Source organism: Zonotrichia leucophrys, chromosome 8 (assembly GCF_028769735.1).
Source record: "Zonotrichia leucophrys gambelii isolate GWCS_2022_RI chromosome 8, RI_Zleu_2.0, whole genome shotgun sequence".
Lineage (NCBI taxonomy): Eukaryota > Metazoa > Chordata > Aves > Passeriformes > Passerellidae > Zonotrichia > Zonotrichia leucophrys.
The window spans coordinates 24,450,022-24,464,418 of record NC_088178.1 but is presented as its reverse complement, the minus strand read 5'-3'; the positions used below and the strand labels follow the sequence as shown (position 1 = coordinate 24,464,418).

At 39.1% G+C, this 14,397-nt stretch overlaps 1 protein-coding gene across 2 annotated transcripts in view; it reads left to right on the top strand.

Moving 5' to 3' along the window:
- Positions 1 to 14,397, top strand: part of FAF1 (Fas associated factor 1) — a 148,895-nt gene that overhangs the window by 128,546 nt on the left and 5,952 nt on the right. For both annotated transcript variants that reach the window (XM_064719667.1, XM_064719668.1), the window contains 3 exons: positions 1,777 to 1,857; positions 2,192 to 2,269; positions 5,139 to 5,354. In XM_064719667.1, the coding sequence (XP_064575737.1) occupies positions 1,777 to 1,857; positions 2,192 to 2,269; positions 5,139 to 5,354 (375 nt within the window). The remainder of the gene's footprint in view (positions 1 to 1,776; positions 1,858 to 2,191; positions 2,270 to 5,138; positions 5,355 to 14,397) is intronic.

Below are 14,397 nucleotides of genomic sequence, written 5' to 3'. Positions count from 1 at the left end.
TGTGTTCCATCTGTGAGAAGAATTGGGAAAACCTCTGTGTATTCAACAAGCCTTCCTCATATTTGGAAAACATAAAAATGGGAGCTGTTTAATTATTTCAACTCCCCCTTATCTCAAAAATGGAATATTCATGTAGGGTAGTTTTTGTTATCAGGTTCAAGTTCCATGAGCAGAGTACGTAAAACTTACCAATGTCCAGAGTAGCCAGGAAGGAGAAGGGTTATTTGGTGGTTATTGTCCTTTTTTTGCATTTTACTTTAGAATTACTTCTACTCATGTTTTGGTTCTGCTGACTAAAGTGATGGTTTCTAACTCTTGGAATGAAATTCAGGACACACTGATTGTGCAATAACTTTGGGTCCTATTTCTGTAAGGAAGAAGAATTTAGTCTGGAAAGATTTTGCTACTTTCCAAGTGGAAATTGTATCATTTTCCCTGCAGTTTGTCCTTTCCTCTTGTGTTTGCATTCTACTTTAGAGATTTAACCACTGAGATGTTAGAGGGTTTTTTTGGGGAACATCTTGGCATGTTTGTATGTTGTGATAATTACAGTTATCATGAGCTCCTACCATTCAGAATTGAGTTTTTGCCAAATAGTGATGTTTTGAGGGGAAAATTGATCACTTAACAAAATGTTTCTTTTATGTGGAATAAATGTTGCGGCTGAATGGGAAGATTACATAATCCTTCAAGAAGCAGTAGGTAGTAGACTTTAATTTCTGTGAAACACAGGACAGATTGCCCCAGTGCAGGTGCTGTGTTACTGGGAACTGCAGGGGAGACCCTGCTGAGCCCACCAGCAGTCTCACAGCTAAATCCCATTGATTTTTGTAGGGACCAGTGCAGCCTCTGCAGGGCTCTGGGGGGAATTATGAGATGTAAGACAAGTAAGCACAGGGGAGCAGCCACTGTCTCTGCTCCAGAGGCAGAGTATGAAGCTATTGATTGTACACTTTGCTTTATTTGACATCACCCCAGTGCAGTTATTCCAGCTTTTGGGGATATCCACTTTTTGATCCTCCACTGTGTGGATGATGCCTTGCTTTGTCATTTGTGTGGTTTTAGTAAACCTTTATTTTTTTTGTGCTGTGATTGTTGATAAGATACTTTTTGCTGGCATGGTAACCTCCTGTTCCTTGCTTGCCTTCTTCTGTCCATTTGAGATACTTCAGAGCAGGACCTGCTACTTTCCCATCTTTGTATAATATTCAGCACTGTGATTTGAGGCTTCTGGATGATGTTTGATAGTCATGACCCTGGATGGACCCTGCTGAGGGGTTTCTGACCCAGAAGAACCTGGGATTGGGCTTTCTCTGTCAGGAGCAGCCATTACCCACTGTCAGTATGAGTAGAGAACCAATGAAAATCCACTCTCAGCACCTAAACCACACTTCTCTGTTACAAAACCATCCAAACTGTTGGGTGCAGGAGGGAAATCCCCCCAGCTCCAGCCCATACCCCCCTGCAGTGACCCTTCCATTGGAGGCTGCTCCTCCCAGGGCTCTGTGCCTGCCATGGCCCTCAGTGCAGAGCCTGGGTGCCTCATCCAGCCCTGAGGCCAGGGCTAATTACCATTCCCTTACCTGGCAACTGAATCAAAGCTTCAGGTACTCAGAATTTCTAAATCCACAGTCACCCTTGAGCCATCTCTGAATGTGTTTCTCCTAGTGGTAGTTGGGTGATGCCGAAGTCACTGGGATTAGAGTGCTGAGGAACATAAAGATATTTATCATACTGGCCCACTATTTGATTTTTTTTTCTTTTTTTCACTTTTAGGATGAACGTGAAGCGCGAGAAAACGTGAAGAGAGAGCAGGACGAAGCGTACCGCATCTCGCTGGAGGCTGACAGAGCCAAGGTGTGTGCAGGGACAGACACCCATGGGGTGGGAACCCTCTGGAGTTTGGGGATGCTCTGTGCTGCAGGGGACTGCCTGCCTCCAGCTGTGCTCTGAGCATGACACCCTAAAGTCCTCCCTGTTGTAAAGTGGCACCAGACAAAGCCACTAGGACTAGACTTGACTGCGTCTTTTAGCTAAACCTATCCTGGCTCCATTTGGGAAAGGAATGGCAGGAAAATATTGCTTAATCAATATCCTATCTCTTATATTAATTTCTGTGGAAACATTGAGAAATTTCTTTGCATTTGTATTTATCACATATTTACGTGGGATTGCCCTTTGTGTTTGTTAGAGGGAAGCACAAGAGAGAGAAATGGCAGAGCAGTTTCGCTTGGAACAGATCCGGAAAGAGCAGGAGGAAGAACGTGAGGTGGGATGTTTTACCTTTTCTGATAACTTTATGAATTCATGAAGCTTATGAGCACTGAAACTGTCATTCAACACACCCTGCAACTTCAGTTCAAAGGATACTTTTTATGAGATCAATTTTCTTTACTGTTATTGATTTCTTACTATATGTCTGTGAAACAAAAAAAAGTGCAGCTAAATAGTTTTCATCCACTGTTTAATGGCTCTTCTGTTTTATCATCTGGGTCTCAAATACAGCCAGATATTAGATGGACCTGCTCACAGAAGATCTGTGAAATGAGCTCCATATATGCTAGAATCTTTGGGAGGCTCTAATCTGTTTTCTGCAGCCACTCCTTTTAAAAACATGGAGCCCTTTCATTTTTTCCAGGAAGTAGCACAAAGCCTACCTGCAATTCTGATCAAACAAGTTACCAAATTTAATTTGGGAGACAATCCACTTGCTAAAAAAGAACTACGAAAATAAAATCTAGAATCTTGAAATTTGTGGGACTTAAAAATTTTCTGAACAGTCTTTTACTGAATCTTCCTTAGAATGAAAATTTGGTTTAAACAAGTACTTTATGTCTCTAGGGCGCTGTAAGAAAACAGAAAGCCTGTGCTGTGAAGAGTACTGTCTTCCTCAAACTATTATTTTGTAGATTCTCTCAGTTTAATAAATGCTGAGGGTCCCAGTGCCTCTCAGAGGCTCCTGGGACTGGCTGTGAGATGGCAATTCTGTGAGGTTAACATCAGCTGAACATGAAACCACTGTAGCAGGAACAGGCTCACCATCAGCTCACACTCAGGCTCAAGCCAGAAATATGTTTTTCTTTTCTAAGTTATTTTGCATGCATAGGAACAACAATTATTTCTGCTTCATTATATCTGCTCCTGAGCCTTTTCTGATACCTTGGCCTTTTGGAAATGGTTTTCTTATGCAAAGGCTGCAACACTGGCCCGTGTTACCAAAATATACCTGGGCTTCCCTGTTTTCATGCACAGTGCAGTAATGAAAATAATGGGATCTGTTTGCTTAGTAGAACAAAAGGGATTTTAACAATAATGTTTACTAACACTCCCCATTTTCAAGTATACAGATTACTTGGACTGAATTGTTTTGCAACAGTGTTTACTTACAGAAGTGGCTTTGTGTTCAGTTTGTATTTTAAAATCTGACTATTGAGCTCTTCACATACTGAACACCTTTTTATCAACAAACTGAAATTGCTTGTTCAGGTCCAAGAGTTTTTAATGTGATCCATCATGTCATTGTTTTGTGACTTGGTTTGCTTCTACAGAATATCCATTGTAAATTGCCATTTTATGTTGAGTGGTTACTTTGGGGAGCAACACACTCTTTGCACAAAGGAAGGAGCTCTAATGAGCTACTGTTGTTTATTTTTCTATAATATAATTGATTGGGTTCAGTAAATAATGTAGCATCTGTTGTTATACTGTGTGGGGAAATGTCAAAACAGCGAGATAGTAAGCAGGTGGTTGAGAATGGAGAGGGAGAAAATTAAAATAGAATCTATTTAAAATATAATCTCATAGTAGATGAGCAAAAATGAACTGAAGTTCTATGTATAAATATTTATACTGAGATATAATTTGCTCAGAGGTGTGTGTGTAAGAAGTAGACTATTTAAAAGCCTTTGTAATCTTGCTTTTGCCCAGTCCTTTCTCTGCAATGTAATCACCCTCTATCAGTTTCTTTTACTAAATGACCTTGGGGAGGTTTTCAAAGGCACAAATAGCAACTGTGTGTACTGAAAGTTCCTTAAAAATGGGTAAATCCCTGCCTGACTGCCTCTTCAATTTTTTAGGCACATTTTGGGGCAGGCAGTTTGTTTGTGCTGCTTCTTCCATTCATTTACCTTCTCTTTAGTGCTACCTTAAGTGAGATGATATTGTAACAGAGCTGCTTCTGAGTGTGATCAAATTTTTGACAGATGCTGATGCTGCCCATGAATACCAAGAATGCCCTTGAAAATCAAGCCCACCTCATTCAGCAGTCTAATGTTAGCTATTAATTTTATATTTTAAAAATTTCTAATGAAAGAATTGGTGCTGTAGCAGCTCACAGAGACAGAGGACAGAGAACACAGACCTGGGTCCTGCCCTTAAAGTCTAGACATCAGCAATGTTAGCAAGAAGAAAATCATTACATGACTGTCATGTAGTGTCATTGCAATTTGAGGGCTGATTTCATGCAGGTTGATGCAGAAAATGTATTCACCTGTACTTAGAACCATCTTCTTACAAATACTACGACTACCACCAACTTTAAATCTTCAAGCTCCCATTTCTCTTCTCCCAGTTTTCTTCTTTAATGATTCCTACTTCTATATGCAGTCTGTGTATCTACTGCACATTCATGGCATTTTTAATTGCATCTTTCAACAGTGTTTCAGTTTATTTATAGTAAATTTCTTGCATATATTTCTTTTCACTCAGAACTGCCATTAAGGGTCCAGTCTACTGCAAATGGTCAATTACCATTGCAAGAGGAAGACAATTTGACAAGTGCTTTTAAAGAAATACTTTTACTGCCTTTTAATTTCTACTCTTTAAGGAAGCAATTGGCCACTTGACAATTATTCTCTCATTCAATTTTTTTCCAAGGCTTTCTGCCAAATGATTAAATTACGTATCCCATCATGCATTAACTGTAGACCTAATAATATGTGTTATAAAGAAGGATTTATTTTAATTAGTTGTCTGGTGGGCTGTTATTAAGGAGTGAATAAAAATTATTTTGTCATTGAGATATAAAGGCTCTGGAGCACCGCGACACATCTTGAAGTTCTAGAAGAAATAAATAGAAAAGCTTTCTCCCTTTCTTCTCTTGCTGGCATTGGAGAAAATGGTTGTTTTTCCTTCCCCAGGCCATCAGGCTGTCTCTGGAGCAGTCCTTGCCCCCCGAGCCCAAGGAGGAGAGCACTGAGTCTGTCAGCAAACTCCGCATCCGGACGCCCAGCGGAGAATTCTTTGAGCGGCGTTTCCTGGCCAGCAGCAAGCTGCAGGTTGTCTTTGATTTTGTAGCTTCCAAGGGATATCCTTGGGAGGAGTACAAGCTGCTGGGCACCTTTCCGAGGAGAGATGTGAGTAAATGCACCTTTCAGGAATAAATACCTCTGCTTCTCGCTCCTGTGGGTTGGATGGGCTGGGGTGTTGTAGCATAGAAGGTAAAAGGTGTGTGCCTGGGTATGTTCCAGTGCTGCCAAGCTCTAAGCCAGCTGCTGGCTGACCAGTGCTGTCAGATATTACAGACAGAGCTGTGAAACCTGCCTCCAGTGACATTGTAAAAAATCCTACATCACAGAAAAAGTTGTGGACCATATTCAGTGAAAACTTGAATATACTGAGCCAGCTTTGCTCATGTCCTGTTTTGAGGGAAGTTCCATCAGCACTGCTGTAGTTCACTGTTTAGGTCTGTTATGGGCTGGTACTTCTGATCTTTCTGGTTTTGCCTTTTGGATGCAACTTGATGTTATGGATAAGGCTCAGCATCAGATAGTACCCACTTATGCACTATTAAGTATATCCTAATAAATATTTGATTGGCCTGTTACATAATACCAGTAGATAATTACATCTCCTACCTTGAAATTGTATGATGAACCTGCTGTGGTTGATTTTCAGAATCAATTCTTCTCACTGCTTACAATAGCCAATTCTGTTGATAAATCAACAGATCATTTTTGTGCTTGCTCCTAAATTTCTTTGAAAATCCACCTTTGTGTTTTCTGCACAAATTAGCTTTTATTTATTATTTAGTCATTGCTACAGCAAAGATGGAAGTCATTGGGTCCAACTGTGCAAGGTCTCTGGATAGAAGGTGAAGGGGTGGGCATTGCAGAGATGTCAGGACAGAGCCAGGCAGTGGTGGGTGGAGTTCAGCAGCTCTTTGGCCATACTGCCCATGCACTGCAGAGCAGTGGGGCAGCTCTAGACCAGCTGGGGTCTTGTTTGCTGGAGGCATCTCCAGGGCACTGGTTAGACCATTTCTCACCAAAGGAGTTCAGTAATTTGAATTGCTTTTCCATTTTGTTTCCCATCACTGCCCCTGGGGGAAGTTCACTAGGAATGAGGCTCTGATTGACATGTTTGCAGTAGTTTGTAGCAGATACCTCTTACTTTATCACCTTATTGTAAGTACTCCAAAGGAGAAGAAGCTCATCCTTAGTAAGCATACAACCTTGTGGGTGGATGTGGTTTCTGACCCATTTTTGGCACAACAATCCTGTGGACAGGATTGCAGTGCTTGTAGCTTTTCTTCCTCCTTGCCCTGTATTGGGAGTCCTGAGCAGTCAGACTGAAAAGCAGCATTTAAAGAATCTCATTAATCACTAATTAACTTTACTCCTTAAGCATGCAGTATCATTTCCAGTGGAAGCAAAGACTAAAAGTCACCTGTGTTTCCAGGATTACTGATAGATCAGTGTACTTGACAAAAGAAAAACAGTGTTTTGCAATCTAAACAATGGGGTTGTACATTTTAAACATTTTGCAAGTCATGCCTTCCCACCTGTAACTTATTTCTGATGTAATACATATTTAATATAAATACCCTACAGGTATATTACTCTTTTTACATTTGTTTTTCACTTTACTCTGGCTATTTCTGTACCTATTCACATCATCATCATTATGAATGTTAGTCATCTGTAAAAAACCTCAAAAATTTATCAGGTGAATCACATAAGAGCAAGTACTAAAAAAAAAGTAGAAAAGGAAAAAAATACCACTAAATTAGAGCAAGCTGGTATTGTCAGTATATCTGTGAAACTGGCAGGGAGAAAAGGCTGAGGCAAAGAAAGGAGAATTTAGTGGCAGGGTCTAGAGATGTTGGTCTGTTGTGTGGGAAGCAAAGACCCTGTCATCTTTTTTCTGTGATTCCAACCTAATAATGCCGTGTATGAGGAGTCACATAAATGATTCATGCTGATTGACTCAGCCATGTATGAATCCCGTTGCCATTGTGACCACCAGAGCCACAACAGACAAAAAATATTCCCCAGGGCTTTGCTAACCACTGAGAACTGTAAATGACATCTGTCATGTTCCCCAGGTTTGGAGAGTTGGAAGCGTGCAACTCCATAAACAGATTTAAAAAAATAAAAATGAGGCATTGTTGAATGGCTTGGAAGAAATACAGTCAAAGTATAGATTCATTGCCTTGGGCTTTGTGGTCTGCAGACACTTAAAAATACACTCTAAGTTATCAAGACCCTTCTGCTGGATGGTATATCACCAATATGAATGGAAATCTGTGCTACAAGGACAGAGCACTTGAAATGCTTGTGCTGCAGAAAATAGGACCATTTAAAATATCTGTATTTAAATTATGTATAACATTTTTGAAAAAATATGTTTGACAGTATCAGAATTGCTGGAGATTTGCTGCAATAAGATGAACACATGTTTTCTAAAGTTAGTTTCTGGGTGTTTTTCAATCCTAATCTGCTGTACAATAACATACACACCCCCAAAAGTGTTTCTGTTTTATCAAAACAAGGGGATTATCTTCAACCAGATCAACATTTTCTTGTGATAAACTTGCCAGAGCGTTTTTACCTGCTGTTCAAAGCTGTCAGTTCTGATACAGTGTTGTTGAAGTACTTTTACATCTTTCATAAATAAAAATTCATTAGTTCTTAGTCCTATGTTCCAGTTGCTTACACAGATATCCTTAGCTAACTTAAAGTTGGTATCATAACCCTACTGTAAATACAAACTTCTGCACATGAGTAAATACCCAGATTAACCTTTTCCAGACTCTACTTGTAGATTTTAAAGCAGCAGTGACATTCCAAAGCAGTGAAGCACATGCAGTGACTTGTTATTGGGTCTTTGTCACTGACTGTTGTTCTTTCTACCCTTGCTGAAATTAGATATTAACCAGCTCCTCTCTCAGTGCCTCAGCACCACATCTTGTACCACCAGTGTGTGTCACAAATGTGAGCTTGGGGCAGCTGGGAGCTCCTGCCTCAGACTCTGGAAACGTTGGCAAGCACATCTTTGGGAGTGAAAAGCTGTATTGTGTTTCTTGGCCAAGAAATTTCAATGCAAAGAATGTATTTCTTGTATTCTTAAATACACCTGCAAAGGCTCCGTGGGAACAAGTGTGTGTGCTGTTAAATGTGTGTGCTGATTTCAGAGTTACAGTTCCCTGTCTTCCAGAAATCACATTTAACTACAACAAAAAGAGCTTGCTCTATGTATATTAGTGTGCTCAAACTTCTAGTTCAGTATTTAGGTCCCTTTCTCTTAACAGCCTTCCCAAACTCTGACTTTGGTTCAGTATTTAGGTCCCTTTCTCTTAACAGCCTTCCCAAACTCTGACTTATTGCAGCAAAACTCCAGCAAAGTAATTCTGACACTTCCAAACATATTTTTTCAAAAATGTTATGTACAGTTTAAACCCAAACTCTGACTTTAGTAGTCCTCTTGACCTCCCAGCTGCAGGATCCTCCTTCTCCCAGTGCCTTGGAGACCTCCAGATACTCAGTTCATCCTTTATTTCAGTGCTAGTGATGTGCACAAGCCTTCCTGAAACTGTTAACAGCTTACAGGGTGGGCATTTTAACCCACTAGGCAAGAAGCTGAAGTGGACCAGGTTAATATGTTTGTCAGTGTTCTATGGTGTCTCTCAGAAAGGGAGAGCCAGGCATGATTCCTCCTTCTAAATGCTATACTTGAAAGACTGAATTTATTAATTTCTCACAAAAAACCAAATTTCAAGCTATAATTTCTGCTGCTGATTTCTCCTTGAGGTGGAGCATTAGTTATGTATTTGAGAGTATGCCTTCTGCAGACATGGTATTAGAGACTTAAGCTCTTTATTTACTGTATCTGGAAGCCTTGGTAAGCCAAGACTTGTACAGTATTTCACATTTTATTTTGCTGAGCCACAGCTTAGGATCAGGTGGCAGTTAAGTCACTTAAGGTTATTTAAATGCATCTAAAATGTTGCTTAATAATTCAGAACCAGTTTGCTCTGTTTAGAGTATTAAGATTTTTTAAATCCTTTTAATTAACCAATTTCAACAGCAGTTTAAATAAACAGAAACAAAAAATCTCCCTTGAAAGTGCATGAGATAAATTTAACTCAAATTGCATGTCAATTTAAATCAGATATGATCAGGATTTCAGTAAATTTAGGGCCAGGCAATTCACAGTTTGAGGAGTATTTGGGAATAGAATAATGGTAAGATATTCCTCCAAACCTAAATGTGATTTTTCATTCTTGTGCTTTGGCAAGATTAATCCTCTTTGATGCTCACAGTGGTGAAAATAATGCCACAGGATAGTAAGTTTAGCTGCAGCACTTGCTGTGGAGTCCTCTGAGCAGGGAATTGTCCTTTGATGTTCTCACAAAGGTGATGTTGGAGCATGGTCCTTATATTGTTATGCCAGGCAGTTTGACAATTCTGTGTATGAGTTCTGGCCGCTGTTCTTTGTAAGGATTATTCTGAATTTCACCTTGTGCAAACTACTGCCTTTAGATAACTTACTTTTAAACTCATTAGGGAGTGTTTAAACTTTCTAAATAGTTCATGAAAGAATTTAATGTCCAGGACCATCTTTGACTTTTAATATTCTTCCCCCTAGTCATGATCTTGATAGAAAAAGGGAAGAAAGATGTTATTGGGATAAAGGATTTGTGCAGTGTCACAGCTACACCCTATAGTATTTTTAGTAATTTCATGTAAATCAGGAAAGTAGCTTGAATATCTGTTTTATAGCAGAAGAGGATTTCAGATGAATTAATTTTTTCTTCTGATAGATTAAAAAAATTTTGAGAATTCCGTGTGATGCCTGTAATTTTTCCAGTTGTTTCAGTTACTGATATTTATCTTTCCTGCTACACCAAGTAGTAGTCATCTCTTTTAATTCACATAATTTAAATTTTTCTGGCCAGTGATGTCATGTGCTTACTGTGATCTAGTTTGCCCAAGGCCACAGCCACCTACGAAGGTAGATGTCCTTCCTCCTATCATTTACAGCTTTCCTTAAGTCAATACTACCTGCCCTTGTCTTTCCTCTCCTTTCAAGATCTGTTGTTATTTTATTTATCCAAGCAGTTAGGTTTGGTTTAGTTAAGACACTGAGAAGTTGCCTAAGCAAATTGGCCATTCCAGACTGGCATATTCCCATGCCTCTTTTGAAGCCTGGTTTCTGACCGTTCTTCCTGATGACTTGTAACAGTGGAGGGATTGAAAGATTACCCAAGAGTGTGAGAGGAAAGGACACTGAAGCATTTGTAGCTCCCAGATTTTTTCCTGCTTTTACCAAGTTTTTTTGCTCACAAAGAACAGTATCACAGTCTTTTGGTCAGCACCTAAAAAAGGGAGTAGGTAACATTCTTACTCTGGTGAATTCAGTCACAGCACCTGAGAGAACACTGAGTATATTTTGCTTCTTGAAGCATGATATTTACTTTTGTGGAAATATAATTTCCATATAGGTAGTAAAAAATTCTGTAAATGTTGCAGAAAGATTTTTCACCGTGTTTTCTTCCAAGAAAGACAGACTTGATGTGTTTTTTTCAGACCCAGTGTCTTTACATTAGTAACTGATCCAAAGTGAAGGATTAAAGCCCTTCTTGTATCAAGTCGCTGAAGGGAGATCTCATCTCACAGATGTAAGAAAAGAGGCAGAATTGCATTCTGTAGATCAATATAGTTTCTGATCTCTCACAGCAGCTCTATTTGAGTACAGGGACTGTTTAGCCAGTTTCAGGAAATAGGTGTGCATTTCAGATGAGCTCTTTTACTCGGGGCTCACTGGAGTCAGCCAGTGCTGAATGCTCTCGGTGAATCATCCTCATTAGTTAGCCCAGTGACTAATGCCAACCATGGCATTCATGTATTCCACCCAAGAGCCCTTCAGTGCACATCCCTCACACCCAAAGTGCTCTTTTATTCAGCACTGCTCCATTTTACAAAACATTTATTGCAGGGTAGGCACGTTATTGTTCCCAGGACGATGCCTTAGTTAAGCTGGAGAGCTTTGCTCTTGCATATAACCTTATCCAGAATAAACTGGGCTAAGATGTTTTGTACTTTTTCTCCAGAATTCATGTTTAATATCCATTTTGTGGACTTTTTGGACCCATGTAGGAAGAAAATGAAATTACAAAATACCAATAGAGAGCCTTTGTACTGGTATGATACTAAGACTGCTGTGTCTGGTTACCAGAAAATTTAATGATCTCCTGCTGTTTTGGTAATTGCATAAGTAATGCATCAGACTAAATCACCAAAGCACTCCTAGGCACTCTCTTTATTCCATTTGCCTATCTACCAATCACAATGTTATACTGTAGATATCATTGTGATATCTGAACATCTTAATCCTTTGAACTGGTGATAAAAATCCTTTTGGATTGTTCTTTCATGCAATTATAATTAAGTGCACATGAATCCAATCCTGGGTCGTTCTTCTGTGAGTGGCTGTGTTCCCATCCATTCCCCTCTGGGATGTATGCAAAGCAAAGTTCTTACAGTTCATTTGGAGCACTAAATGTATTTATATGTTTTCCAACTTCCAGAGGATGTGGCTGTTTGCTTCCTTTCAGCTCTTCATTGATCTCCAGAGTGAAAGTTGGATTATTTCTGGGGATGTCATCATCTCATTTCTGTGTAGCTAGTGCATTTCAGAATTATTAAATACATGAATAATTGTTAATTCACTATAAACACACAGGCAGCAGTTCCCACAAGTAATGGACTGTTTTGCTCTCTGGCACAGCAGAAAGGTTGCTTAATATACAAATGCTCTCATCTGTAAATGCCAATACTTAAACTTTCTTTACTCAACAATAAAAATGAATGTAAACAGCATGAGGGAAATGTAGTGGATCTCCTCTTCCTGCAGGTCCTTTGTCAGGAAAAGACAAGGTCCAGGGTTTTCTGTCAGCTTCTCTTTTTCTGAGAAACTGCGCCGAGAATTCCTAAAGAAATCAAAGATTTCAAACCAGAAGGAAGGAAGGGAAGAAAGCAGAAAATCTGAGGAGAGCTTTGCAACACCTGCCTCTTCCTCAGAGCCTGAATTCCTCCAGCCTTGGAGTTGTGGCCACTGTGGGACCATTACTGCCAGGTCAGGACCTGCATGTGACTCCTGACTGACTCCAGCTCCATCTTCTGGCTCTCAAGGCAGCTTGTGTAATACTTGAGCACCATTAGCACCACAACAATAAAAGTCACATTATTCAGAGAGGCTTTTCTTAATTGAAATACTTTTGTGTTTGCACTTCTGCCAAAATGAAAGAGCGGCTCGGTTGTCGTTGAAAATGAGCTCTTTGAAGGGCTAGAGGGAGATGCAGCCTTCTTATAGTGATTTTTTAAAGTGAGATTAGTTCTTGGAAAGAAATGTAAAACAAATGTTCAGTGATGTTGGTAACTGGATGTATTTTGCCCAGATTTTGGGCAAGTACTGATCACTAAACAAAATTTCTGGTCCTTGGCTTAAAAGAGGCACAGAACTGCCTCAGAGCTACCCAGGTGTATACAGCCCTTCCCGAGGCCTTTTGTTGGAAAGTAGATAAACTACAGTTATGTATTATTTTCATTACTCACTGTTAAAAAGGATTAAGGTAAAAATCTGGTATTTTTAAAAACATCATTAATATTTGGGCTTTATTTAGTTTTGACAAAAAAAGCGATTCATTTTTGTAGCGTTGCTTAAAACCCCTTTGTTTTTAAGCTTTTACTTTTTAAGGTTTTTGTTTTGTTTTGCAAATATGAGGTATTTATTCCAGCTGAAAAATTGGATTTTCATTTAGAACTTTTAAAAAGCACCAGATAGTCCAGGTGCCACTATACAAATACAGCAACAGCAAGTTTGGTCTTATCCTTGCTGTTTGTACCACCCTGTCATTATGTGTAGTGTTTTAGAAAACAGGGGAGAAGACAGTTGCTGTCTTAATTCACTGTCAAGTAGTGCAAGAGAGGCTAGTCAGCCTTCCCTGATTAAAATCTATGCAGCAAATTTTTTTTTAAATATAAATTATGTTAAGGCAATGAAAACTTAGACTCTGTGTCAAGGCTGCATTTCGGTTTCCAAGGGAAAAATGGGAACCATGCTCCAAGTAGAGGATACAGCATCACAATTTTCTGGTTTATCAACAAGCTTCTACTTTGCTTAGTAAATGTGTTTTTAAATATGCTTAATCTAAAATATGTTTTGGGAAAACCTCTTGAGAAAAATAAGTCAGTGTGATGTATTGGATTAAAGCCTTGTATTTGAGTCGAGGCTACAAGTCTTTTACTATGACATATTTTTCCTTGTTTGTGACGGCTTTCTTCAATTCAGATGTAAATTATCTCCAAGTTTATTCAACTAAGCCCAATCTAATTGCATATATTTCTATAAAGTAACTCTACTTTTGTTTGTTGCTCAAGTTGAGCGTATTATCTGTGTAACCCAGAGATATTTCAATAGGTAGAAAGGATTCACTGTATTTGTTTGTGTGTCTCTCTGAAAATATAGTTTTTTAAACAGATCTGGTACTTTACCAGGTGTGCCTTTAAGTGATTTCTATTGCATTTATACTTTAGGAGGATTAGAAAAGAGAGTAAAAGAACTCTTTGTCCGTTAGATTCATTAAATGTATTCATGCGTGTGTAAGTGGTATAGAGGCTGTGCTGCTCGGGAATCAGATCCTTGTCCTAGGGTGGAGAGAAAGGTGAAGGGTGTGATATTTACTGCTTGTGTAAGTGTCATAATAATTGTGTATTTGATTCTTTATTTTTAAATTACCTTCCTGGGCATTAAGCCATTTTTTTGTGTTTATCTTTTCCCCGCAGAGTTAAGGGAGGGTAAGGAGCCACACCTTGTAAGTGGTAAAAGTACAGCTGCTCAGGATGTGAGTGTGTAATAGAACAGATAGGTCAGCAAAGGTGAAGGCAGAAATAACTCACATGTTATTCTAGAAGGAAAAAGACTTTGCTATAAAAATGTATTAAAATGCTGTTTAAACTAGCATTAGTTTTCATTTTTGGTTTATCTAAAAACTCAATTAATTTACTCAGAATGAAGTAAATGAAGTGTAAGCAGCTACTACATTCTTATAGGAGGAGTATAAGAGTTAACATCACTACCTTGTGCCTTGCAGAGTCATAAATAATTTGAACTTCT